Raw genomic sequence first — 18,565 nt, 5'->3', positions numbered from 1 at the left:
TTAATGGCTTATTACATAAATTGTGAACAAATTTAAAGAAGTTATAAATTTCGTGTTATAAAAAATAATTAAATAAAATTATATATTAATATACTAAAGGGTCAAAACAACAATATACAATAATCACGAACGCGAATGTTGTTACTAAAATGATGTAGAAAACAACAAAAATAAAATTTCTTGTTTCGGGATCTATTTCTAATTTTTTTTCTAAAATATAAATAAAAATACTATTTTATTATTCTTGACTTACCTGCATGTATATATATATATATATATATATATATATATATATATATATATATATATTTTTTTTAATATTTAATTTAAAAAGTAAATTTTCATACAAAAAAATTTATTTTAATTTTAATTTAGAGGATGAGAATGGTACCTAAAATTTTTACTTCGGTGGTTCCATACCTTGAAGTACAAAAAGTGATGCTCTCTTAATACCTTCTACTAAATGGAAATTACTATTTTTGAGCTAATTCTCCACCATCAAAACAAATTCAATGGATTAGAACACACATGGCGGCTAACGACGGAACTAAACATAATAATTTTTAAAAAATATTATATATATTAGAAAATTTACCTACCCTATTCAAGTTCCCTTTACATTTTACCCCCAAAAAATCCCTTTATATTTTTCATCAAAATTCGGTGCTATTCAATATTCACCCAGAAGATTACATTTCCATCGACAATGATAAATGGGCAAGGATTCGACAAGTACTAGATCACCTAGGTTGTAACGTTTTAGTATTTAAGAAAATTCGTTTTTCTATTATTTAATTAAAATCGTAAGTTTCTTTATTAAACATGGGGGAGAGTTATTTGTAACTTTATTATTTTGGAAGTCAAGCTTTAAATAATAAATTTTATTTATTCTTCAAAAAAAAAAATTAAATTTTATTTGTTTTCATGAGATTTAAAATTTTAATACACCACAATAAGAATCTACGAGGAAAACAACTATTTCAGACTACACAGAAATGACAGACCAATAAAACAACTTACCTACCTATTGAAAGGACTATAAACACTGACAAATTTTAGTACATTAAACGCTTTCTCCAAGATTACAGGTAATATAAGGAGATATTTTCACTTGTAATTTAATAAAAGAAAAACGTAGAAAGAAAGGATTGGACTAAAGTGATTCATAACGTTGACCCTTTTAAATTTAAAAGGCAGCTTGAAAGGAAAAGGCTCCACTTTTCATGCAGAATTTGGCTCTCCTCCCATCCCTAACCATAACCCCTCTGTTTCTCTGTTTCTCCCCCATCCATTTCCTCACAAAATCAGTTCATTATTCAACCTCCAAAATTCCCACAATTAAATTTTTGCTTTCCATCCCTCCCAAGGCGGAGACACACAAATCTCCACCGCCACCGGCCGCCGGAGAATACACAAAATGGCGTCGTTGCCGTCGTCGTCCAATAAACATTGCCTCTTCTGTCTCGCCCTTCTCTTCCTCCTCATCGCCATCGCCGCCTCCTCCTCCTCCTCCTTCCTCTCCTGTAATTATAATTTCTGTTCATTTCTATTTTCCTTTTTTTTTAGTTTCGTTGATTTTTGTTCAATTTATATATCTCGATTGGATTGGATTGGCCGTTTGGCAGACGACGCGCTCACAGCAGGCAAATTTTCCGGCGCCGGCCGCTTGCGTTCCCTTCTTCAGGCTAAAAAAGGTAACCCATTACCCTTATTTACACATAATTGTATCACAAATTTTACAAACAATAATACACCTTTTTTTTCTCTCTCTTTTTAAGGAACAAAATCTAGTTTTAATTCAAATGTAAAAATAATTTTGTTGTCCTTTCAAAATGATCCTTTTTTTTAAATTGCAGGTTAAAATACTGTTTTGATACACCTGCTTTATTTTGTTGGTTTATCTGAGTTTCTGTACCTCATTTATTTTCATTTTGATTCTTATATTTTTTTCTTATTTTGGTTCATTTTAGTTACTATACTTTATAAATGTTTATTTCTCTGTATTTTAAAAAAGTTATTATTTTAGTCTTTTCCTGCAAAATTTTAACATAAATTTTACACCTAACGAAAACTTTTTATTATAATCTAGTGTCGCACTAGAAATTGTAATAGAAAAAATGAAATTCTACACATCATGCGAACTCTTTATTATATATAATAACCAAAGATTGAAACAAACCTTTTGGATGTATATAAATTAAAATAGATCAAAATTAAGAATAAAAAAGCCAAAACTGATAAGAAACAAAAACCTTATTAAAACAAGAAACATAAAGTTACTGACGACAGAAATGGATTTACAGATTGCCCCATAGACATGGAGGGGAAGAACTACACAATCATAACAAGCAAGTGCAAAGGACCGAATTACCCTCCCTCAGTTTGCTGCAACGCACTGCTGGAATTCTGCTGCGACTTTGTGGATCAATTAAACGACATGTCGAACAACTGCGCCGAGACGATGTTCAGCTACATCAATCTGTACGGGCAGTACCCACCTGGGCTGTTCGCCAACCAATGCAAAGATGGAAAAGATGGCCTTTCCTGTGACTCCATCGCTGCCCAGAAGGAGAAAGATGGCATCAAAACTTCTAATTCTTCTTCTGCTTCTCCTCCTCCCGCCGTCGCCGCCGCCCTCCCTCTCCTCGCCCTTCCTCCTCTCATCTATTTCTTCTTGTAGAACCACTCTCATTTTGTATTTCGTTCTTCGAATTGTCTGTCTCGCTACCATACATTGAATATGTGACATGTTTTCTATCTATACCTTGTGTTTTGTAAGACGCATTTTTTAACAGCTATTTTATATTAGGTTAGGTGGTAAAAAATATAGGGAAGTTAGTGCATTTTTAGATGGATCAGATAAATATGTGAGAATTTACTAAACCATAAGTCCAAATCATAGAAACTATAGATTGAAATTAACTCGGACGGAGAGTGAAAAAGGAGGATATTTAGAGTCTATTTGACAAGGAGTCGCTTGGTTTCCATTTCTAATTTTATTAACAAATCTAAGCATTGGACAACTGTTTATGTTTTTTGTTTTAATTTTTTAGAAATATATTCTCAAAATTGTATAGAAATTTTGGAAACAACAAAAAACAAGTTTAAATCTTGTTCTATCATTCTTCAATCTTTAGTGGTTAGGACCATGCAATTCTATTTTTCTTTATTAAAAAATAGGAAACAAACAACAAGAAATGGAAACGTTATCTAACGAGTCTTAAAATTTTCGTTTCTCTTGTTTAATAAAGAAAAATAGAATTGTGCGATCCTGACACCCATGGATGTGTTGGAACAAATTAGAAATAGGAAAAAAAAACTTGTTTGGATCGTTTCCAAAATTTATATACAATTTAGAGAAAGTTTATGAGAAATGAGAATCGATAAATATAAATAATTGTCACTCCTAATAAAGTTAGAAACGAAAAGATGTTTAATATTTTATATTTTAAATCAATGACATGTGTTTAGTTAGAAAGAAAGATATACATGATATATGTCATCAATTGGCCATTTCCGTCAAATTGCATGTAATTTGTAAATGGATAGAACTAAAATTTTGAATTGCGGATTTTAATTTCTTCCTTTTTCGTTTGCTGTGAATGCTTGTCACATGGATGCTTTATATATGGCAAAGACTTGTTTTTTCCTTCTCCTCCCCTTCTTTTGTTTGCTAATGGAGACCCCACAGTTCATCGCATCTGAATCCGAGTCCCCAACTTAAAGCCACAAAATGGTGATGAAAAAAAGACAAAACAGAGGAACTGTACTCAACAACAATACACTTAAAAAACCAATCGTTAAATTACGAGTTTAATCTTTACCTTCGATACGACAACTTTCGTGATCTATTAGATACAATTTTAAAGTCGGGAAAAGACTGGAGTTTTGTGCTACTTTTTGCCTAAGCCTTTTTTTGTGGAAACCCAAAGAAAAAGATACCACACCACGATGCAATTATAAACTTTTTGGAAACCACTTTCTACTCACCATATACAATATATACGACTTTCCCAATTTCCCCTTTTCGAGAGGTGTTGAATTACATCAAAAAATCAATCAAAATATCCACTTAATAAACCGATCGAGTTGAAAAACCAAAGTGGACCTGTCCTTGTATATAGTGACATCATGATTTTTGGTCATATTGCATAAATATCCATAAATGACCATATAATATAAATAAAATACATTACATTTGAAAGGTAAGGGAGAGGCTAAAGAAAAAAAGGAGTAAAAACGAAACCCACCACACCAACTTGGAAATGAAATTGGAAAATACACCAAATTGGGCTCTTCCCCTCACAGTGATTCATGTTTTTTTCTTTTTCTTTCTTTTTTCTTATGAGGATAATTAGACAGAGACAAAAAGAAATTAAAAAAAAAAAAAAAAAGATATGGACTTTTGGAGAGAAGATGGATATAATCGCCAACTCCAAAGCTTATCATCATCTATGAGCAGTGACCAAAGTTTCAATGAATCGCAACCCATCGAACCTGGGAGCAAATTTATTATCAGATCTTCGCGACGAACTAATTTCCTCATCTCTAATCTTTTCCTGAAATTCCCACATCGGAAATTCACTTCTCCACATCAGATAACCAACATATCTTTAATTGAATTAAATTAAGTACCTGCTGCTGAGTTTTGGCCTTGGGGAAGCCGGCGGAGGACGGCGGAGCAGACAGAGCAGCGGCGGAGGCGGCGGCGGCGAAGAGCCCTGTTTTCTTCATTTGGGGCGGCGTTTTTTCCGGGAATCTGGAAAATAAAATGACTTTCTGTGGAGCGGAAATTGCACCAAACGAATCCCATAGGCCATATTTATATGGCAATGGGAAAGCTAGAATTGAGTGGTCATATCCCAATTAAATTCCTACGCGGCAACTATACCTCTATCTTACTCTAATTTACGGTCATGCCCTTGGATAATATTTAATTTGTTACCTCAAAATTACAAATTTTTCTGTCCATTAAAAAGAATATCATCCCTTATCAAATTAAATTAGAGTGTCCAGATTGGTAATTTAAGGAAGGGGGGTAATTTGGTAATAGAAGTAATTAGTGATGGTGGTTTCATGGCCAGCTGGGTAATTTTAGGCCGAGACATGAATCGTGGGAATAACACGTGGCAAAGAACGGCTGAGTTGGAAATTTAAGTTGACAACTTGCAATTTGCCAGCAATTGAAATTTAATACGTTGTTTTTTCAACCACCACAAAACTCTAAGTACATCTGTCTTATAATTAATTCCCTCAGTTATTATTATTATTATTATTATTATTTTTTTCATAAAAAAGTTTGGGCAATCCGAAAGTGCTACAGTACAAAGCCATTTCTCCTGCTTTAAATTTTTTTTTTAATTTTTAAAATTTAGCTTGGGTTTTAAAAATATTTTCAAACTATAAATAACAAAACAAATAAATATCGGGATGAAAGTAGTATCTAGATTTTAATTTTTAAAGATAAAACAATTATTAAAGTTAGCGTGAAAAATATGAAAGTATATATGATGAGAGGGAGGGAATATATAAAATGGAAATTATAAATTTATAATTGAATGGTCGTCTTTGGAGAAATTGTTGGCATCTCCAACATCAAGAAAAAGTATAGGCCACCATTTGCATCTTTATGGAAAAGGCATAGTTTGAATATCTTCGTAAAAACTTTAGCCATTGGGGACCTAAAAAGATAATTTCGAATTGATAAAAAGAAGGATCTCGAAAGCTTGAATTTATATAATATGGATTTAGATTAATCGTAAAAATCGAGTTTTTCAAGCTTAAATTTATGTCTTATAATTAGTGAGATAAATAAACTAAAATCATAATTTAGATAAACTAAAGTTTGAAGCCCCCACGTTTGAAGGAAGAATTCATGTGTGACCCTTGACCATGGGATCTTTCCTCATTCCAAGACATTTACTATGGTAGGAAAAACAATAAATTAAGTGAACAAATTTGAAATTGATTTTTTTTTCTTCGTTTGTTTTTGTCTACTCCATCAACTTTCAATATTTGTTTGATAGGTAATTAAATTTTAAAAAAATGGATAAAAAGTCTCTAAATTTTAATCTATATATTAAGTGGTCAAAAGGACCATAGCTAGTTCAACGGTAATTAACGTATATTTTAATAGGTACTTAGCAATATTTGACATTTTATAAAATTCAAGAAACTATTAAACACAAAATTGAATTTTGTGTCTTATAAAATTAGGACTTTCAATTTTATGTTTAATATAGATTTGTAATTTAAAATTTTTTAATATGACTGATCTTTATTAGCTTTAAAATTGAAAGTTCATAGATTTATTAGGCAGTTTTTAAACCTTAGACACACAATTTAAAATTTATTACCTCAATTATAAATTATTTAAAATTCAAAAATTTATTAGATACAGTCGTGAAACAGAGAATAAACATATAAATCATATAAATCAATGGGATGTGATGGTATTTAGGGAAAAAAAAAGTCAAATCTGAAAATTTTGAATAATGGTAATAACTCATGGGGAACATTTGCTTATTTCAATAAAAAAAATATATATATAATATATAAAGTAAGAGAGAAACCATCATGTAGACTAAGGATATATATGAAGTTAGGATAATTAATGTTAATTCTACGAAATTCAATATTGAACTTGAAACTAGCTCAATCATAATTGACACAATCAATATATCATATTTTAAAAAATAATGTAATATAACTTTCTTTTTATCGTGAAAAAATAAAAAACTAAAATGAAGTAACCAACAAAATAGTGCAAATCGGGTAAAAACCTACCAGCCTAACAATACAATTACACAAATTCCAACACATAAATGCCAATACTCAAGCCAAAATTTAAATGAATGTCTAACAAAGTCGAAGATTGACCGACTCCACATCTTTAGGGGGAAAAAATCAACAAAATGTTAAAACACTTGAAAGTAAAGTAATGATTTAGTTATTAAATATAATTATTTTAATTTAAATTTTATAACAGTTTAGTTTTTACTGTCTATTAAAAATTTAAATATTAAAAAGTAAATTGTAATATTTATAGATCAAATGTAAATGTATTGCGTAAGGTTACATTACAAGCCTATTTTCTAAACTTTCAATGTTGTGTTATACATTTTCAAATTTGTGGATATCTATCATATTTGACATTTTACAAAATTCAAGTCTTATTAGACAAAAAAATTCAATTCAAGATTTGATAAGATTACAACTTTTTGTCAAAACAAACATAACTAGCAGTAATTAATTTGTGAATTCGATCTCACACTCCACATGTTTGTACTAAAAAAGATCCAGACTTTTCAATTATATGTCTAATATTTTTACACATTTTTAGAAACAGACCCAACATTAGAAAATCTTCTTTGTTAGTAGGAGTAGGTGAAAAACAGCCGAACAGAACCATCTCACCTGGAGTGAAGCCAAGGCCCAAATCGAAGAACAAACGCCACCGCTCACCAACCTTCGTCCTCCATTTTCCTCAATAATTCCACCCAATGGAAATGGACGGCGGTGATGACAGATGAGAATTCTCAACTAACCAAAATTCACAGACCCCTTTTAAAATCTCTCCCAAAAACAGAGGATCCGCTCGCAGAATCAGCAACCCCCCATTTGATTTCCATGGCCACTGCCAAGAGAATTTGCCTTCTCCTCCTGCGGCTTCTCGCCTTGGGCTCCACCGTCTCCGCCGCCATTGTCATGGCCACGAGTCGCGAAGAGGCCACCTTTTTCGCTCTGTCCTTCGAGGCCAAATACACCCACACCCCATCCTTCAAGTGAGAATACATTTCATATTTGCATTCTCTCTAATTTGCTCAATCCTGTCTTTGTTCCTGCTTTCTGCTTGAACCCTTTTTCTTCTTCTTCACGAGGTATTTCGTGGTTGCAAATGCCGTGGCCAGCGTTTATGGGTTTCTTGTCCTTTTTCTCCCGGAGGAGAGCTTGCTCTGGCGATTGGTGCTCTGTTTCGACGTGGTAACTGCCAAAAAACAGGGCAAAACAGAGCTCTGTTTTCGTTGGTGGAAATTGGGGTGAAACTCAGATGGGTTTGTTGGGTTTTCAGGTATTGACGATGTTGCTGACTTCGAGTATTGCGGCGGCGATGGCGGTGGCTCAAATTGGGAAGAATGGGAACTCATACGCAGGGTGGCTTCCGATATGCGACCAAGTGGCGAAGTACTGCAGCCAAGTGACGGGAGCTCTGGCTGCGGCCTTCCTTGGCCTCTTACTCTATTTGTTGCTTCTTCTCTATTCACTTCACTCTGTTTTGGATCCTCTTCTTTTGAAAAAGCCTTAGACGAAACAAACAAAAAACTTGGGACTTGTTTTGGAAAAATGGCTTATGGGTTGTGACACAAACTTGAAACTTGGCCATTTTTCCATGGTGACAAATAAGAGTTTTATAGGACCTTAGCTTGAATGCTTAGATCTACTCCATTTTGTTAGTTGAGTTGTGGCATTGGAACCGTGCGTTTTTTAATGGCTATAAAAAAAGATCATCGGTGGTATGTATTTTAAATCTGAACATAGTTTAATTAGTTAAGTTTGAGAGTTTGAAGCTCCACTCTGCATGTTGTTTAACTATGTTGGAGAACGATTTATCATCTACCATGTGTCAACAAAGATCATCAACGGTTGGGATGATTATGAGAATCAAATAAGAAACTTGTGTGAAACAAGTTTAAGCAACTCGACAACCAAAGTCGAGTTGATCTATATCTTGTCTATTGACCGACCTATGCTAGGTACAAGTCGACTTTAAAGAGTGTTTGCAGCACAAATATGACATATGTGTTATCTGACATGACAACTTGATATCAAGTTATTGAAAGTCCTGTCGGAGTTCGTCTCTATAAATAGATAACTCTGTTTCTCACGCAAATACGTGAAGTAATATTGTTTGAGTATTGATTGAGTTGTGTACTGACTTAAACATCAGAGTGTTAATTTTCTTTTACAGGTCCTTTGTACGTTGGTTACCGAGTCCAAATCTGATCATTTTTTTTTTTTATCAAACAAACTAAACAAGATGTTGTAGATTTTAAAGATGGGTAAAATTCGTATTGTCCATTTTGTTGCAGGTGGTTTATAACGTATGGTGAGTTAGAATTTTGTTTTCTTTCCCTCAGCTGTCCAATTTTGTTAAAGTTATGTAAATTTTGAAACGTTTTCCAAAATAGACACTTTATTGTTAGTTTATTCAAATAAACATGAGAATACAAAAATATAAAATTATAAATTTTATAAGACTAAATTAACCACGTGATCAAATTTGAACCATTCAACTTTTATTTTTACTTTCACACCTTGGTCTTCCTTCATCGACAATCCAAGTTTGCTTTTTATTTTTTTATTTTATAATTTTCCTTTATTGACGTTTCTTTTTTACATTAATTTGTCATTTTTTTAATTATAAAAGATGTATAAATAATTATTTTTTATAGTGCTTAAATGCAATTAGAAGATCAAACAAAATCAATGTCAAATAAATTTAAAAAAAAAAATCCACACAAGAATTGAAAGGAAAAGTAAAAAATTACGAGTAAGTATCAATTTAGTTACTAGATTTTAATTGTAATTTAGTGTCTTTGTACTTAAAATTTGTAACAATTTTGACATAGGTAATAATTTAGTTATCATCCTTTAAAATTTGTAACTATTTAATCATTAAATTTTAGTTATCATAATTTAAAATTTGTAATTATTTAGTTCTTATATAGAAAATATTTTTAAAATTTAATATGATTTTTATTATATATGTACATCGATAAAATAATGAGAACCAAATGAGTTTTGATGAGACTTTTCGTTAAGAATTGCATTGTTACAAAATTTAAACTAAAAAATGAAGTTATTACATACTAAAATTCAATAATTAAATTATTATCAATTTTAAAATATAAAGAATTAATTGTTACTCCGATAAATTAGCCACGATACGAAAATGATAATTTGATGACGGAAAAATTAAGAGAGGATGGAACTAAAGTGCAGAAAAGCAATAATGCAAAAAATACCTTGCGATAAACGCAAAATTAAAGAATAATTGAGGTAGATTATTGATTAATTCATTTGAATATAGGAGAGTAATTGGAAATGCATAAAAATATGAGGACTTATCTGCAAAATCGGAAGATGGTCGGCGAGCCCATATCACTTATTTCATATCTGGCCGTACACTTCAAATCAACCCAATAAATTAAAAATTGTAAAAAAAAAAAACCAATAAATTAAAACAAAGTCCTTCCTCATGTCCAACGTTTCTTCCATTTTCCATTTATTTTTTCATTTAAGAAAAAAGAAAAATCGAAATCCATTTCTATAAGATACAAAGAAACAAATCCATGGAAGTTCATTTCGCGGAAAAGCCATAAGCAGAAATTTCCCTTCTCGATAACCGAAAAAAAAAGCAAAGCCAAAACCTTCATCTCTCTCTCTTTTATCTTCCTTCAAATCGCAGTTTTTCCGATTACTCACTGCGATCTATGGCGTCTGGTTCGGCTGGTCGGCCAAACTCGGCCTCCAAAACGTTTGATTTTGGTACCGATGATATCCTCTGCTCGTACGAGGACTACGGTAACCAGGACTCTTCCAACGGCAGCCACAGTGATCTCTCCGTTGCAAATTCCGGCAAGGTAGGTCGTGTTAGTTGTTCTTGAGCTTCTGCGGTTGGTGCGTTTGTCGTGGGGTATGACTTGTGGGACGTTTTTGAAAGAAAATTATCGATTTGTCATTGTTCGGTACTCGATTAGGGTTTGTGATTATTGAAATTGTTCCTTTTTAGCTGCGTGATGTAGTTCTTCATCTTCGTCGGGCTAAATAACTCGCTGTTTATTACCTAAGTTTCATCGGGCGGCGATTGTATTTGGCTTGGGAAACGACTATTTGTGGCCGGGGATAAAGATCCGTGATGAGACGTTTTCAGTTTGCGATGATGTAGTATTTCTAATTCTTAGTTAATTTTTTTGTATTAAAGTTGAGTCGATCCATTTTGTATTAACTTCGAATTCGACGCCGGAAGTCAACACTCTTGGTGCTTCCCGGTCTCCAGAATGAAATAAGTTGGTCAATCTAGCGTGAACTATGAAAATTTTGGTCCTGAGTCTAGTGAGTGTTTTCCCCTAAGATTTAAATTTATTGTGAACTCAGAAATGTTCTTACGAAGCTCCTTGTTTCACATTAGATTTGCAAGGAATTTAATTCATTTTTGAATGATTGTCCTAGAAGAGAAGAACATTAGCTTTTAATCAAGGTTTTTGGTATTGTAGTTTAACATATTTGCGAGTTGCACTTTTTATTAATTTTTACAAGTATATGGGTTCATGAACTGGCATCGTGAAGAATTAGTTGAACACTGTTATTTGTTCTAGGTTCGATACCGAATTTCATAAAAGTTGAAATTACAGAGGAAGAATACCCATAAGATTATTTGGCTGCAATGATTCATTATTTTATTAGCTTCCGTGGAAACAAATGATGTTTCTAGTTCTATCGTGGCTTAAGCCTTGAAAAAACTAACTAGACAATAATTTTTGTTTAGTTGTACTTGTCTTTAGTTTTATATTTATCTGTTTCATAAATAATATTAACCGAGCACCATCAATCAGCTTTATGTCTTATTCAATAATATTATATTAAGAACTCAATGTGTACTATTGCATGATTAATTGAGTCTTGCTTATTAATTTCAGCAGGATTTTCACAAAAGTAGAATGTCTGCTGTCTTTCCTGCTGCTGCCTATGGTCAACCAGAAGATTCCATCAAACAAGATTTGATTTCTACTGTTGAGAACAGCATGAAAAAGTATTCTGATAACATTTTGCGTTTTCTAGAGGGAATAAGTTCACGCCTATCACAACTTGAACTGAATTGCTACAACCTTGATAAATCCATTGGAGAAATGCGATCTGACTTAATTCGTGACCATGAGGAGTCTGATTCAAAGCTTAAATCTCTTGAGAAGCATATACAAGAAGTGAGCAACAACTTTTAGAACTTCTCAAGAGTTTTAAAGTTGTACAATAAGAGAATCTTCTTTTATACTGATCATTTTGAAATAGTAACATCGTTTCCTATTGATATTACATGATCATTTATAGACACAAGGCATGCACTGTTTCTAATGATTATACGGAAGCATTAAATTAGTCTCAACTTAAACTCAGGACTTATTTGTTGGATCTTGAAATTACACACTTAGTGTGAACAGAGACTGCCCTTCACAAGCCTGCTCTTGTTGTCATCACCATTTTAGTTTCTTATAACTTGATGCTGATCATGCCATCCAGGGGGTTAGCAATATTTGAAATATTGATTTTAGGTTGTTGTCCATTGTTTTTCTTTTGGGTGCTTGGACCATTCCTTTCGAATTGCCAACATAACTTCAACGTAACTTTGTCGTATTACTTCATTGTTTAAGTGGCAGTGAGTTTTTAGTATTGTCTCTGAATTGAATTTGTCCTTGTTGATACCCTTCTGTAGGTCCACAGGTCTGTGCAGATTATTAGAGACAAGCAAGAACTTGCTGAGACTCAAAAAGACCTGGCCAAACTTCATCTTTTGCAGAAAGAGTCATCTTCGTCCAGCCATTCACATTCAAATGATGAGAGAGCTTCACCAGTTGCTTCTGATCCTAAAAAGAATGATAATCTGTCTGAGAATAACAATCAGCAATTAGCTCTCGCCCTGCCTCATCAGATTGTCCCGCAGCAGAATCCTATTACACCACCTCCTCCAGCAGCAGCTATGCCACAGAATGTGCCCCAACAGCAATCTTATTACATCTCTTCAACCCAATTGCCAAGTCAACCAACCCATATCCAGCATGCCCAGAGCCAATATCAACAATTTCAAGATGCTTCTCGGTTGCCATCACAGATGACCAATTCCCAGCTAGGTCAAACGCCGCCACCACAGCAATTCAATCAGTATCAACAACAATGGACGCCGCCGCAGCCACCTCAACAGGTACAACCACCACAACAACAGCCTTCTATGCAACCTCAGATCAGACCACCTCCTACTTCAGTCTATGCATCTTATGCGCTGAATCAACCGACTTCTATGCCGGAGACTCTGCCAAACAGCATGCCTATGCAAGTGTCATTTTCATCCATTCCTCAGCCAGGTTCGAGTCGTATGGACGCTTTGCCTTATGGATATTCTGGAAGTGGTGGTACTGTACCTCAGCAGCCTCCTCAAGTCAAAAACGCTTTCGGACCAGCACCGGGTGAGGGGTATTTACCATCTGGACCACAATCTGCACTTTCGTCGGGCGGTGCATATATGATGTATGATAGGGAAAGCGGAAGACCAGCACACCATCATCCTCAACCTCAACAATCACCAGCACAGCATCCTCCTCAACCTCAACAACCACACTTCAACCAAAGTGGATATCCTCCGGCCAATTCATCTCTTCAGATTCCTCAGCACCCAACAGGCTCCGAAGTTATCGCCAGGAACTTTATGCGCAACCAAAACCATCCTTACAGTGATATAGTCGAGAAACTGATGGGCATGGGTTTCAGGGGTGACCATGTTGCCAGTGTAATTCATCGGATGGAGGTGAGCGGCCAACCTATCGACTTCAATGCCGTTCTAGACGGGTTGAGTAATTCTGGAGGTCCTCCTCAGAGGGTATGGTGACAGTAACTTTAGTAGTAGAGAGTCGCCTGCTTGTTGAGGCTCATATAGGCCATGACCAGCCTAGCCATTGCGTCTTTTTAATGCATTGAATAAAAGACTGGTTTATGATTCCACTGTGTTCTCTCTTCTCGTATGTATATGGTTTGGGAGATATAAAAAAAAGTTGATTGTATTGTATGTTTTAAGTTTTAAACCTTGTATCAATATCTTCTACCCCTCAGTTTCAAACCTTTTCAGATGATTCCCCTCTGAATGTAGTTTCTACTTTTGCATATTCTTGAATTTCCTTTTGTCGCTCGTGCCTGTTTCTTCTGCATTTACCCGAAAACGAAGAATAGAGCATAGATTTTCATATGATGATTGATACTAAACTCACATGTTACTATTAGCATCTGCAAATTTGATGGTTTGATCCGCCCCATAAAAACTAAAAAACACAAATTTACAACTAAAACGGTGTTTAATCTTCTATTCATGACATTTTCTTTGATTTTTCAATTTCATTTGTTATGACTAAAATGTACAGACGTGTCTCTAATGTTTCTTTTGATTTAGTTGCTATTATTTTAAAATTTGTAGGGTTTACTAAATTAAAAAAAAATGGTTGTTATTGAAAAAAAAAGGTTGGTTTTATCATTAGTTAATACTTTATTATAATTAAATCATTCTATAAAAAAAAAGTGTTATAATACGAGCTTGTATCATGAAAGAAAATTCATAAGTAAGGAATCTCTTTTTAATTTTTAATTACTTATTTATAATCATTAGAGTCTTGACTTTTCTTTGCCTCAATCGCTCCCTCAACCTCTCTCCCTTATCTAAATTTTCTCACCTTTTCAATCTTTTAATCCCTCCAACTCATTTCAGTTAAGTTATTCATTTATCATGTAGATCAATTTATAAATGAAAATTCTTCATACAACTAATTTTTTATATTCAATCATTATATAAAGTATATATATATATATATATATATATATATCATAAGTTAACTTATATTTTAATATATTTTTTTAAAATAATTTTTTTAGTACAACAAATTTAAGATGATAAATCGAACTTCCGACATGTAGAAAAGAAATATTGACATATTTTTAGAATAATTTGAATTTATTCTTTAAGAAGTAGCCATGTGGTACACTCTCGGAGTTGTAAGGTACAATCTATTTTAAGATCTCAAGTTTGGTCGTAATATTGATTTAAAAAATAATAATAAAAAGAGAATCATTTGAATTTGAATGAAATAAAATGAATACTGAGCAGGCATCTTATAATTAGTATTTCTTTAATGAAAAAAACCTTAATCCATAAGCCTACATATAAACACAGTCTTGGATTTGAAGGCATCCGAAGAAAATTTTGGTCTCGATATCCGGAAATCTCCCCCTAAAAATCGCAGCTTTCACTCGCATTCTATCGATTACTCACTTCGATCTATGGCGTCTGGCTCAGCAGGTCGCCCTAACTCCGCCCCCAAAGCCTTTGATTTTGGTTCCGATGATATTCTCTGCTCATACGAGGACTACGCCAACAAGGACTCTTCAAACGGTAGCCACAGCGATCCCGTTACGAATTCCAGCAAGGTAGGCGGTGGTAGCCGTTCTTACGTTTCTGCGATTGGTCTATCTGTTGTGGGTTATGGATGTTTGGGAGAGATTTTAGATTTGTCATTGTTAGGTACGATTAGGGTTTGTGATCTTTTGTATTATTCTTTTTCAATTGTGTGATAATGCCCTCTATCCCTGTCAAGGTCAATAACTCGCTATTTAACATCTAAGTTTCATTGGGTAGCGCTTATTTTTGGCTTAAGAAACGAGTATTCGAAGCAGGGGATGAAGATCTTTGCCGAGCCATTTTGCAGTATTGAAGTTTACATAAGACGCCTGTCTGATTTACAATTTAGTGAAATTTTTGGTGATTTCCGGAATTAAATTAGTTGTCCAATCTAGCTTGAACTATGAAAATTCGGTCATTGGTATTGTGAACGTTTTTACCCTGTTAGATTTTGAAAAATCATTGTGAGCTTGTAAATGTTGTTACAAAGCTTCTTCTTTTTCATTATGTGCGAGGAATTTATTCCAGTTTTGAATAATTGTCCTAGTGGGGAAGAACGCTAGCTTTTTGTACTTGGTTTACGGTTTGGTATCTTTCTGTGTATCCATCTTGCAATTGATATTTGTTATAATGGTTCCTCAATCGCGAGTCTGATTAAAGTTGGAATCACTGAGGAGGAACAGCAGTAAGATGGTTTGGCTGCTAATCCTAATTTTAGCAACAAATGACATTTCTAGTCTTTTTGCAGCTTGAGCCTTAAAAAATCTGACCTGACGAGATTTTGTGCTTTCTATTTGCCCAAGGTTTATATTTAGATTTACTCCTATCAATTTTTATTAAACAATGACTGTCAATAGGTTTTATGTCTTATCGAATTATGTTATATAAGAAATTCAATATGCATTATATCATGAGTAATTAGTGTTGTGCGTGTTAATCTCAGCAGGATTTTCACAAAGGTAGAATGTCTTCTGTATTCCCTGCTTCTGCCTATGGTCAAGCAGAAGATTCCATCAAACAAGATGTGATTTCTACTGTTGAGAACAGCATGAAAAAGCATTCTGATAACCTTTTGCGTTTTCTCGAGGGAATAAGTTCACGCCTATCACAACTTGAACTATACTGCTACAACCTTGATAAATCTGTTGGAGAAATGCGATCTGAATTAGCTCGTGACCACGAAGAGTCAGATTCAAAGCTTAAATCTATTGAGAAGCATCTACAAGAGGTGAGCTACAACTCCAGAACTTTTAAGAGTTTGTAAGTAGTACAGCTGAGGATCTTCTTTGATAATTTATGATTTTAAAATAGTAACATTATTTTTATTTTTATTATTTTGGTTGATGGTATATGATTATTTATAGACACAGGCATGCATTGTTTCTAGTGATTGTGGAGAAATGTTCAACTAGTTTGCAGCTTAAACTCAACACTTGTTTGTTGCCTATTGAAACCATGCACTTGATGGAACAATGGACTACCATTTCCAAGCCCCTTGTTGTTATCATTTTGTATTTCTTAAAATTTGATACCGACCAGGAGGATTAGCAAGTTTTGAATTTTCACGTATTGCTAGTGTCGAGTATGCCTATGCAAGGGAAGTCTTGTGAACTGAATTTGTATTTGATGCATTTCTGTAGGTCCATAGGTCTGTACAGATTATAAGAGACAAGCAAGAACTTGCTGAGACTCAAAAAGACCTAGCCAAACTTCAGGTTTCTCAGAAAGAACCATCTTCGTCAAGCCATCCACAGTCAAATGAGGAGAGGGCTTCATCAGCTGCCTCTGATCCTAAAAAGAATGAAAATGCATCTGAGATTCACAACCAGCAATTAGCTCTAGCCTTGCCACATCAGATCGTCCCACAGCAAAATCCCATCACACCCCCTTCAGCAGCTTTGCCTCAGAATGTGCCTCAACAGCAGCAATCTTATTACATCTCCTCAACCCAATTGCCTGGTCAACCACCCCATATACAACAGCATGCTCAGGGCCAATATATTTCATCTGATTCTCAACACCGGGCACCACAACCTCAAGATGTTTCTTCATTGCCACCACAGATGACCAATCCCCAGCTAAGTCAAGCTCCACCGCTCCAACAGTTCAACCAGTATCAACAACAATGGACGCAGCAGCCGTCTCAACAGGCACAACCACCACAACAGCCTTCTATGCAGCCTCAGATCAGACCACCACCTTCTTCAGTCTATCCTTCTTATCCACCAAGTCAACCGACTTCTGTGCCAGAGACTCTGTCAAGCAGCATGCCTATGCAAATGTCTTTTGCGTCGATTCCTCAACCTGGTTCGAGCCGTGTGGATACAGTGCCTTATGGGTATGCCCCAAGTGGTGGTTCTGCTCCACAGCAACCTCCTCAAGTCAAAAATGCTTTTGGACCAGCAGCAGGTGAGGGATATATGCCTCCTCCTGGACAACAATCCGCACTTTCCTCAGGAGGTGCATACATGATGTACGATAGGGAAAGCGGAAGGTCACCCCACCATCCGCCCCAGCAACCACCACACCATCCGCCCCAACAACCACACTTCAATCAAAGTGGATATTCTCCCGCCAATCCATCTCTTCAGATGCCTCAGGCTCCAACAGGCCCCCATGTTTCATCCCGTAATCCAAGCCATTCACATTTAATCGAGAAGCTGGTTGGCATGGGTTTCAGGGGCGACCACGTTGCCAGTGTAATTCAGAGAATGGAGGACAGTGGCCAACCTGTTGACTTCAACGCAGTTCTGGACCGGTTGAGTGCTTCTGCAGGTCCAGGTCCACAAAGAGCGTGGTGAGAGTTATTTAGTCATCCCCTGTTTGCGCCAGCTACTGGCCATGACCAGCCACACATTGCGTCTTTTTAATGCACTGAATAAAACACTGGTTTATGATTCAATTGTGTCCTCGTACATATATTGTCATGGTTTGTGAGACTTGAAAAATGAATGTCGACTGTATGATTAAACCTTGTGTGAATATCTTCTTCTACTCTCAGTTTCAAATCTTTCCATATGATTGATTCTCTCTTAATGTTCACTTGTATCATTCAAGTTTTACTGCTACTTTTCTACTTTTTGCATACCCGAATCCGCACCCGATAGATTCGTGCCGACACCCCATGGATCTGGATGGGGGGCCCCTTGCTAGGAGTCAAAGAAAGAAACTCCATTTCTAGAAACGTGCAGTGCAGTGGATTGCTGTAATTCAATTAACAATAAATTTCAGACAAACTAGTAGTTGAACTGTCCCCGTCTTCTGCGTCGCTACCGGTCCCAATATCAGTGTATAATTTCAGTGCATTATTTTCCTTAGCGTTTATCAGCTTCCTTATCTTATAAACTGAAAAAG

At 34.8% G+C, this 18,565-nt stretch overlaps 5 protein-coding genes across 7 annotated transcripts; 4 read left to right on the top strand and 1 right to left on the bottom strand.

Moving 5' to 3' along the window:
* The first annotated feature begins 1,212 nt into the window (after positions 1 to 1,212).
* On the top strand, positions 1,213 to 2,778 carry LOC111016805 (GPI-anchored protein LLG1-like). The gene is made up of 3 exons (XM_022292326.2): positions 1,213 to 1,523; positions 1,626 to 1,694; positions 2,304 to 2,778. Exons 1-3 carry the CDS (start codon positions 1,418 to 1,420, stop codon positions 2,678 to 2,680), a joined length of 552 nt encoding a protein of 183 aa, XP_022148018.1. The 5' UTR covers positions 1,213 to 1,417; the 3' UTR covers positions 2,681 to 2,778.
* A 1,311-nt stretch (positions 2,779 to 4,089) lies between these two features.
* On the bottom strand, positions 4,090 to 4,823 carry LOC148211620 (uncharacterized). Its single transcript, XM_088122442.1, has 2 exons — positions 4,636 to 4,823; positions 4,090 to 4,559 (listed from the first exon to the last, which is right to left on the bottom strand). The coding sequence occupies exons 1-2, from the start codon at positions 4,732 to 4,734 to the stop codon at positions 4,449 to 4,451; spliced, it is 210 nt and encodes a 69-aa protein (XP_087978568.1). The 5' UTR covers positions 4,735 to 4,823; the 3' UTR covers positions 4,090 to 4,448.
* A 2,429-nt stretch (positions 4,824 to 7,252) lies between these two features.
* Positions 7,253 to 8,572, top strand: LOC111016698 (CASP-like protein 1C1). Its single transcript, XM_022292169.2, has 3 exons — positions 7,253 to 7,784; positions 7,881 to 7,983; positions 8,072 to 8,572. The coding sequence occupies exons 1-3, from the start codon at positions 7,522 to 7,524 to the stop codon at positions 8,303 to 8,305; spliced, it is 600 nt and encodes a 199-aa protein (XP_022147861.1). The 5' UTR covers positions 7,253 to 7,521; the 3' UTR covers positions 8,306 to 8,572.
* Positions 8,573 to 10,330: 1,758 nt separating this feature from the next.
* On the top strand, positions 10,331 to 13,929 carry LOC111016754 (uncharacterized). Of its 2 annotated transcripts, none has more exons than XM_022292261.2 (3): positions 10,331 to 10,643; positions 11,700 to 11,984; positions 12,491 to 13,929. In XM_022292261.2, exons 1-3 carry the CDS (start codon positions 10,494 to 10,496, stop codon positions 13,655 to 13,657), a joined length of 1,602 nt encoding a protein of 533 aa, XP_022147953.1. In that variant the 5' UTR covers positions 10,331 to 10,493; the 3' UTR covers positions 13,658 to 13,929. The 2 variants fall into 2 exon arrangements, with proteins under 2 accessions (XP_022147953.1, XP_022147954.1); XM_022292262.2 differs by having other exon boundaries at positions 10,333 to 10,643; positions 11,703 to 11,984.
* Positions 13,930 to 14,943: 1,014 nt separating this feature from the next.
* Positions 14,944 to 18,193, top strand: LOC111016658 (uncharacterized). Of its 2 annotated transcripts, none has more exons than XM_088122551.1 (3): positions 14,944 to 15,240; positions 16,158 to 16,439; positions 16,852 to 18,193. In XM_088122551.1, the coding sequence occupies exons 1-3, from the start codon at positions 15,094 to 15,096 to the stop codon at positions 18,010 to 18,012; spliced, it is 1,590 nt and encodes a 529-aa protein (XP_087978677.1). In that variant the 5' UTR covers positions 14,944 to 15,093; the 3' UTR covers positions 18,013 to 18,193. The 2 variants fall into 2 exon arrangements, with proteins under 2 accessions (XP_087978677.1, XP_022147811.1); XM_022292119.2 differs by having other exon boundaries at positions 16,155 to 16,439.
* The last annotated feature ends 372 nt before the right edge of the window (positions 18,194 to 18,565 follow it).

This window comes from Momordica charantia, assembly GCF_013281855.1.
Source record: "Momordica charantia cultivar OHB3-1 chromosome 4 unlocalized genomic scaffold, Mcharantia_2.0 BLBB01000004.1, whole genome shotgun sequence".
In the NCBI taxonomy this organism is placed as follows: domain Eukaryota; kingdom Viridiplantae; phylum Streptophyta; class Magnoliopsida; order Cucurbitales; family Cucurbitaceae; genus Momordica; species Momordica charantia.
The sequence above is the reverse complement of the archived record's forward strand: the minus strand, read 5'-3'. Positions and strand labels throughout refer to the sequence as shown.

What these genes read in the sequence shown, in the direction of transcription:
- LOC111016805 (XM_022292326.2), top strand. Translation starts at nt 1,418, where the DNA reads ATGGCGTCGTTGCCGTCGTCGTCCAATAAACATTGCCTCTTCTGTCTC. An exon ending in CTCCTCCTCCTTCCTCTCCT is followed by an intron (nt 1,524 to 1,625) that starts GTAATTATAATT and finishes GCCGTTTGGCAG; the next exon opens with ACGACGCGCTCACAGCAGGC. An exon ending in CCTTCTTCAGGCTAAAAAAG is followed by an intron (nt 1,695 to 2,303) that starts GTAACCCATTAC and finishes ATGGATTTACAG; the next exon opens with ATTGCCCCATAGACATGGAG.
- LOC148211620 (XM_088122442.1), bottom strand. Translation starts at nt 4,734, where the DNA reads ATGAAGAAAACAGGGCTCTTCGCCGCCGCCGCCTCCGCCGCTGCTCTG. An exon ending in AGGCCAAAACTCAGCAGCAG is followed by an intron (nt 4,560 to 4,635) that starts GTACTTAATTTA and finishes TGGGAATTTCAG; the next exon opens with GAAAAGATTAGAGATGAGGA.
- LOC111016698 (XM_022292169.2), top strand. Translation starts at nt 7,522, where the DNA reads ATGACAGATGAGAATTCTCAACTAACCAAAATTCACAGACCCCTTTTA. An exon ending in ACCCACACCCCATCCTTCAA is followed by an intron (nt 7,785 to 7,880) that starts GTGAGAATACAT and finishes CTTCTTCACGAG; the next exon opens with GTATTTCGTGGTTGCAAATG. An exon ending in TGGTGCTCTGTTTCGACGTG is followed by an intron (nt 7,984 to 8,071) that starts GTAACTGCCAAA and finishes TTGGGTTTTCAG; the next exon opens with GTATTGACGATGTTGCTGAC.
- LOC111016754 (XM_022292261.2), top strand. Translation starts at nt 10,494, where the DNA reads ATGGCGTCTGGTTCGGCTGGTCGGCCAAACTCGGCCTCCAAAACGTTT. An exon ending in CCGTTGCAAATTCCGGCAAG is followed by an intron (nt 10,644 to 11,699) that starts GTAGGTCGTGTT and finishes TATTAATTTCAG; the next exon opens with CAGGATTTTCACAAAAGTAG. An exon ending in TTGAGAAGCATATACAAGAA is followed by an intron (nt 11,985 to 12,490) that starts GTGAGCAACAAC and finishes ACCCTTCTGTAG; the next exon opens with GTCCACAGGTCTGTGCAGAT.
- LOC111016658 (XM_022292119.2), top strand. Translation starts at nt 15,094, where the DNA reads ATGGCGTCTGGCTCAGCAGGTCGCCCTAACTCCGCCCCCAAAGCCTTT. An exon ending in CCGTTACGAATTCCAGCAAG is followed by an intron (nt 15,241 to 16,154) that starts GTAGGCGGTGGT and finishes TGTTAATCTCAG; the next exon opens with CAGGATTTTCACAAAGGTAG. An exon ending in TTGAGAAGCATCTACAAGAG is followed by an intron (nt 16,440 to 16,851) that starts GTGAGCTACAAC and finishes GCATTTCTGTAG; the next exon opens with GTCCATAGGTCTGTACAGAT.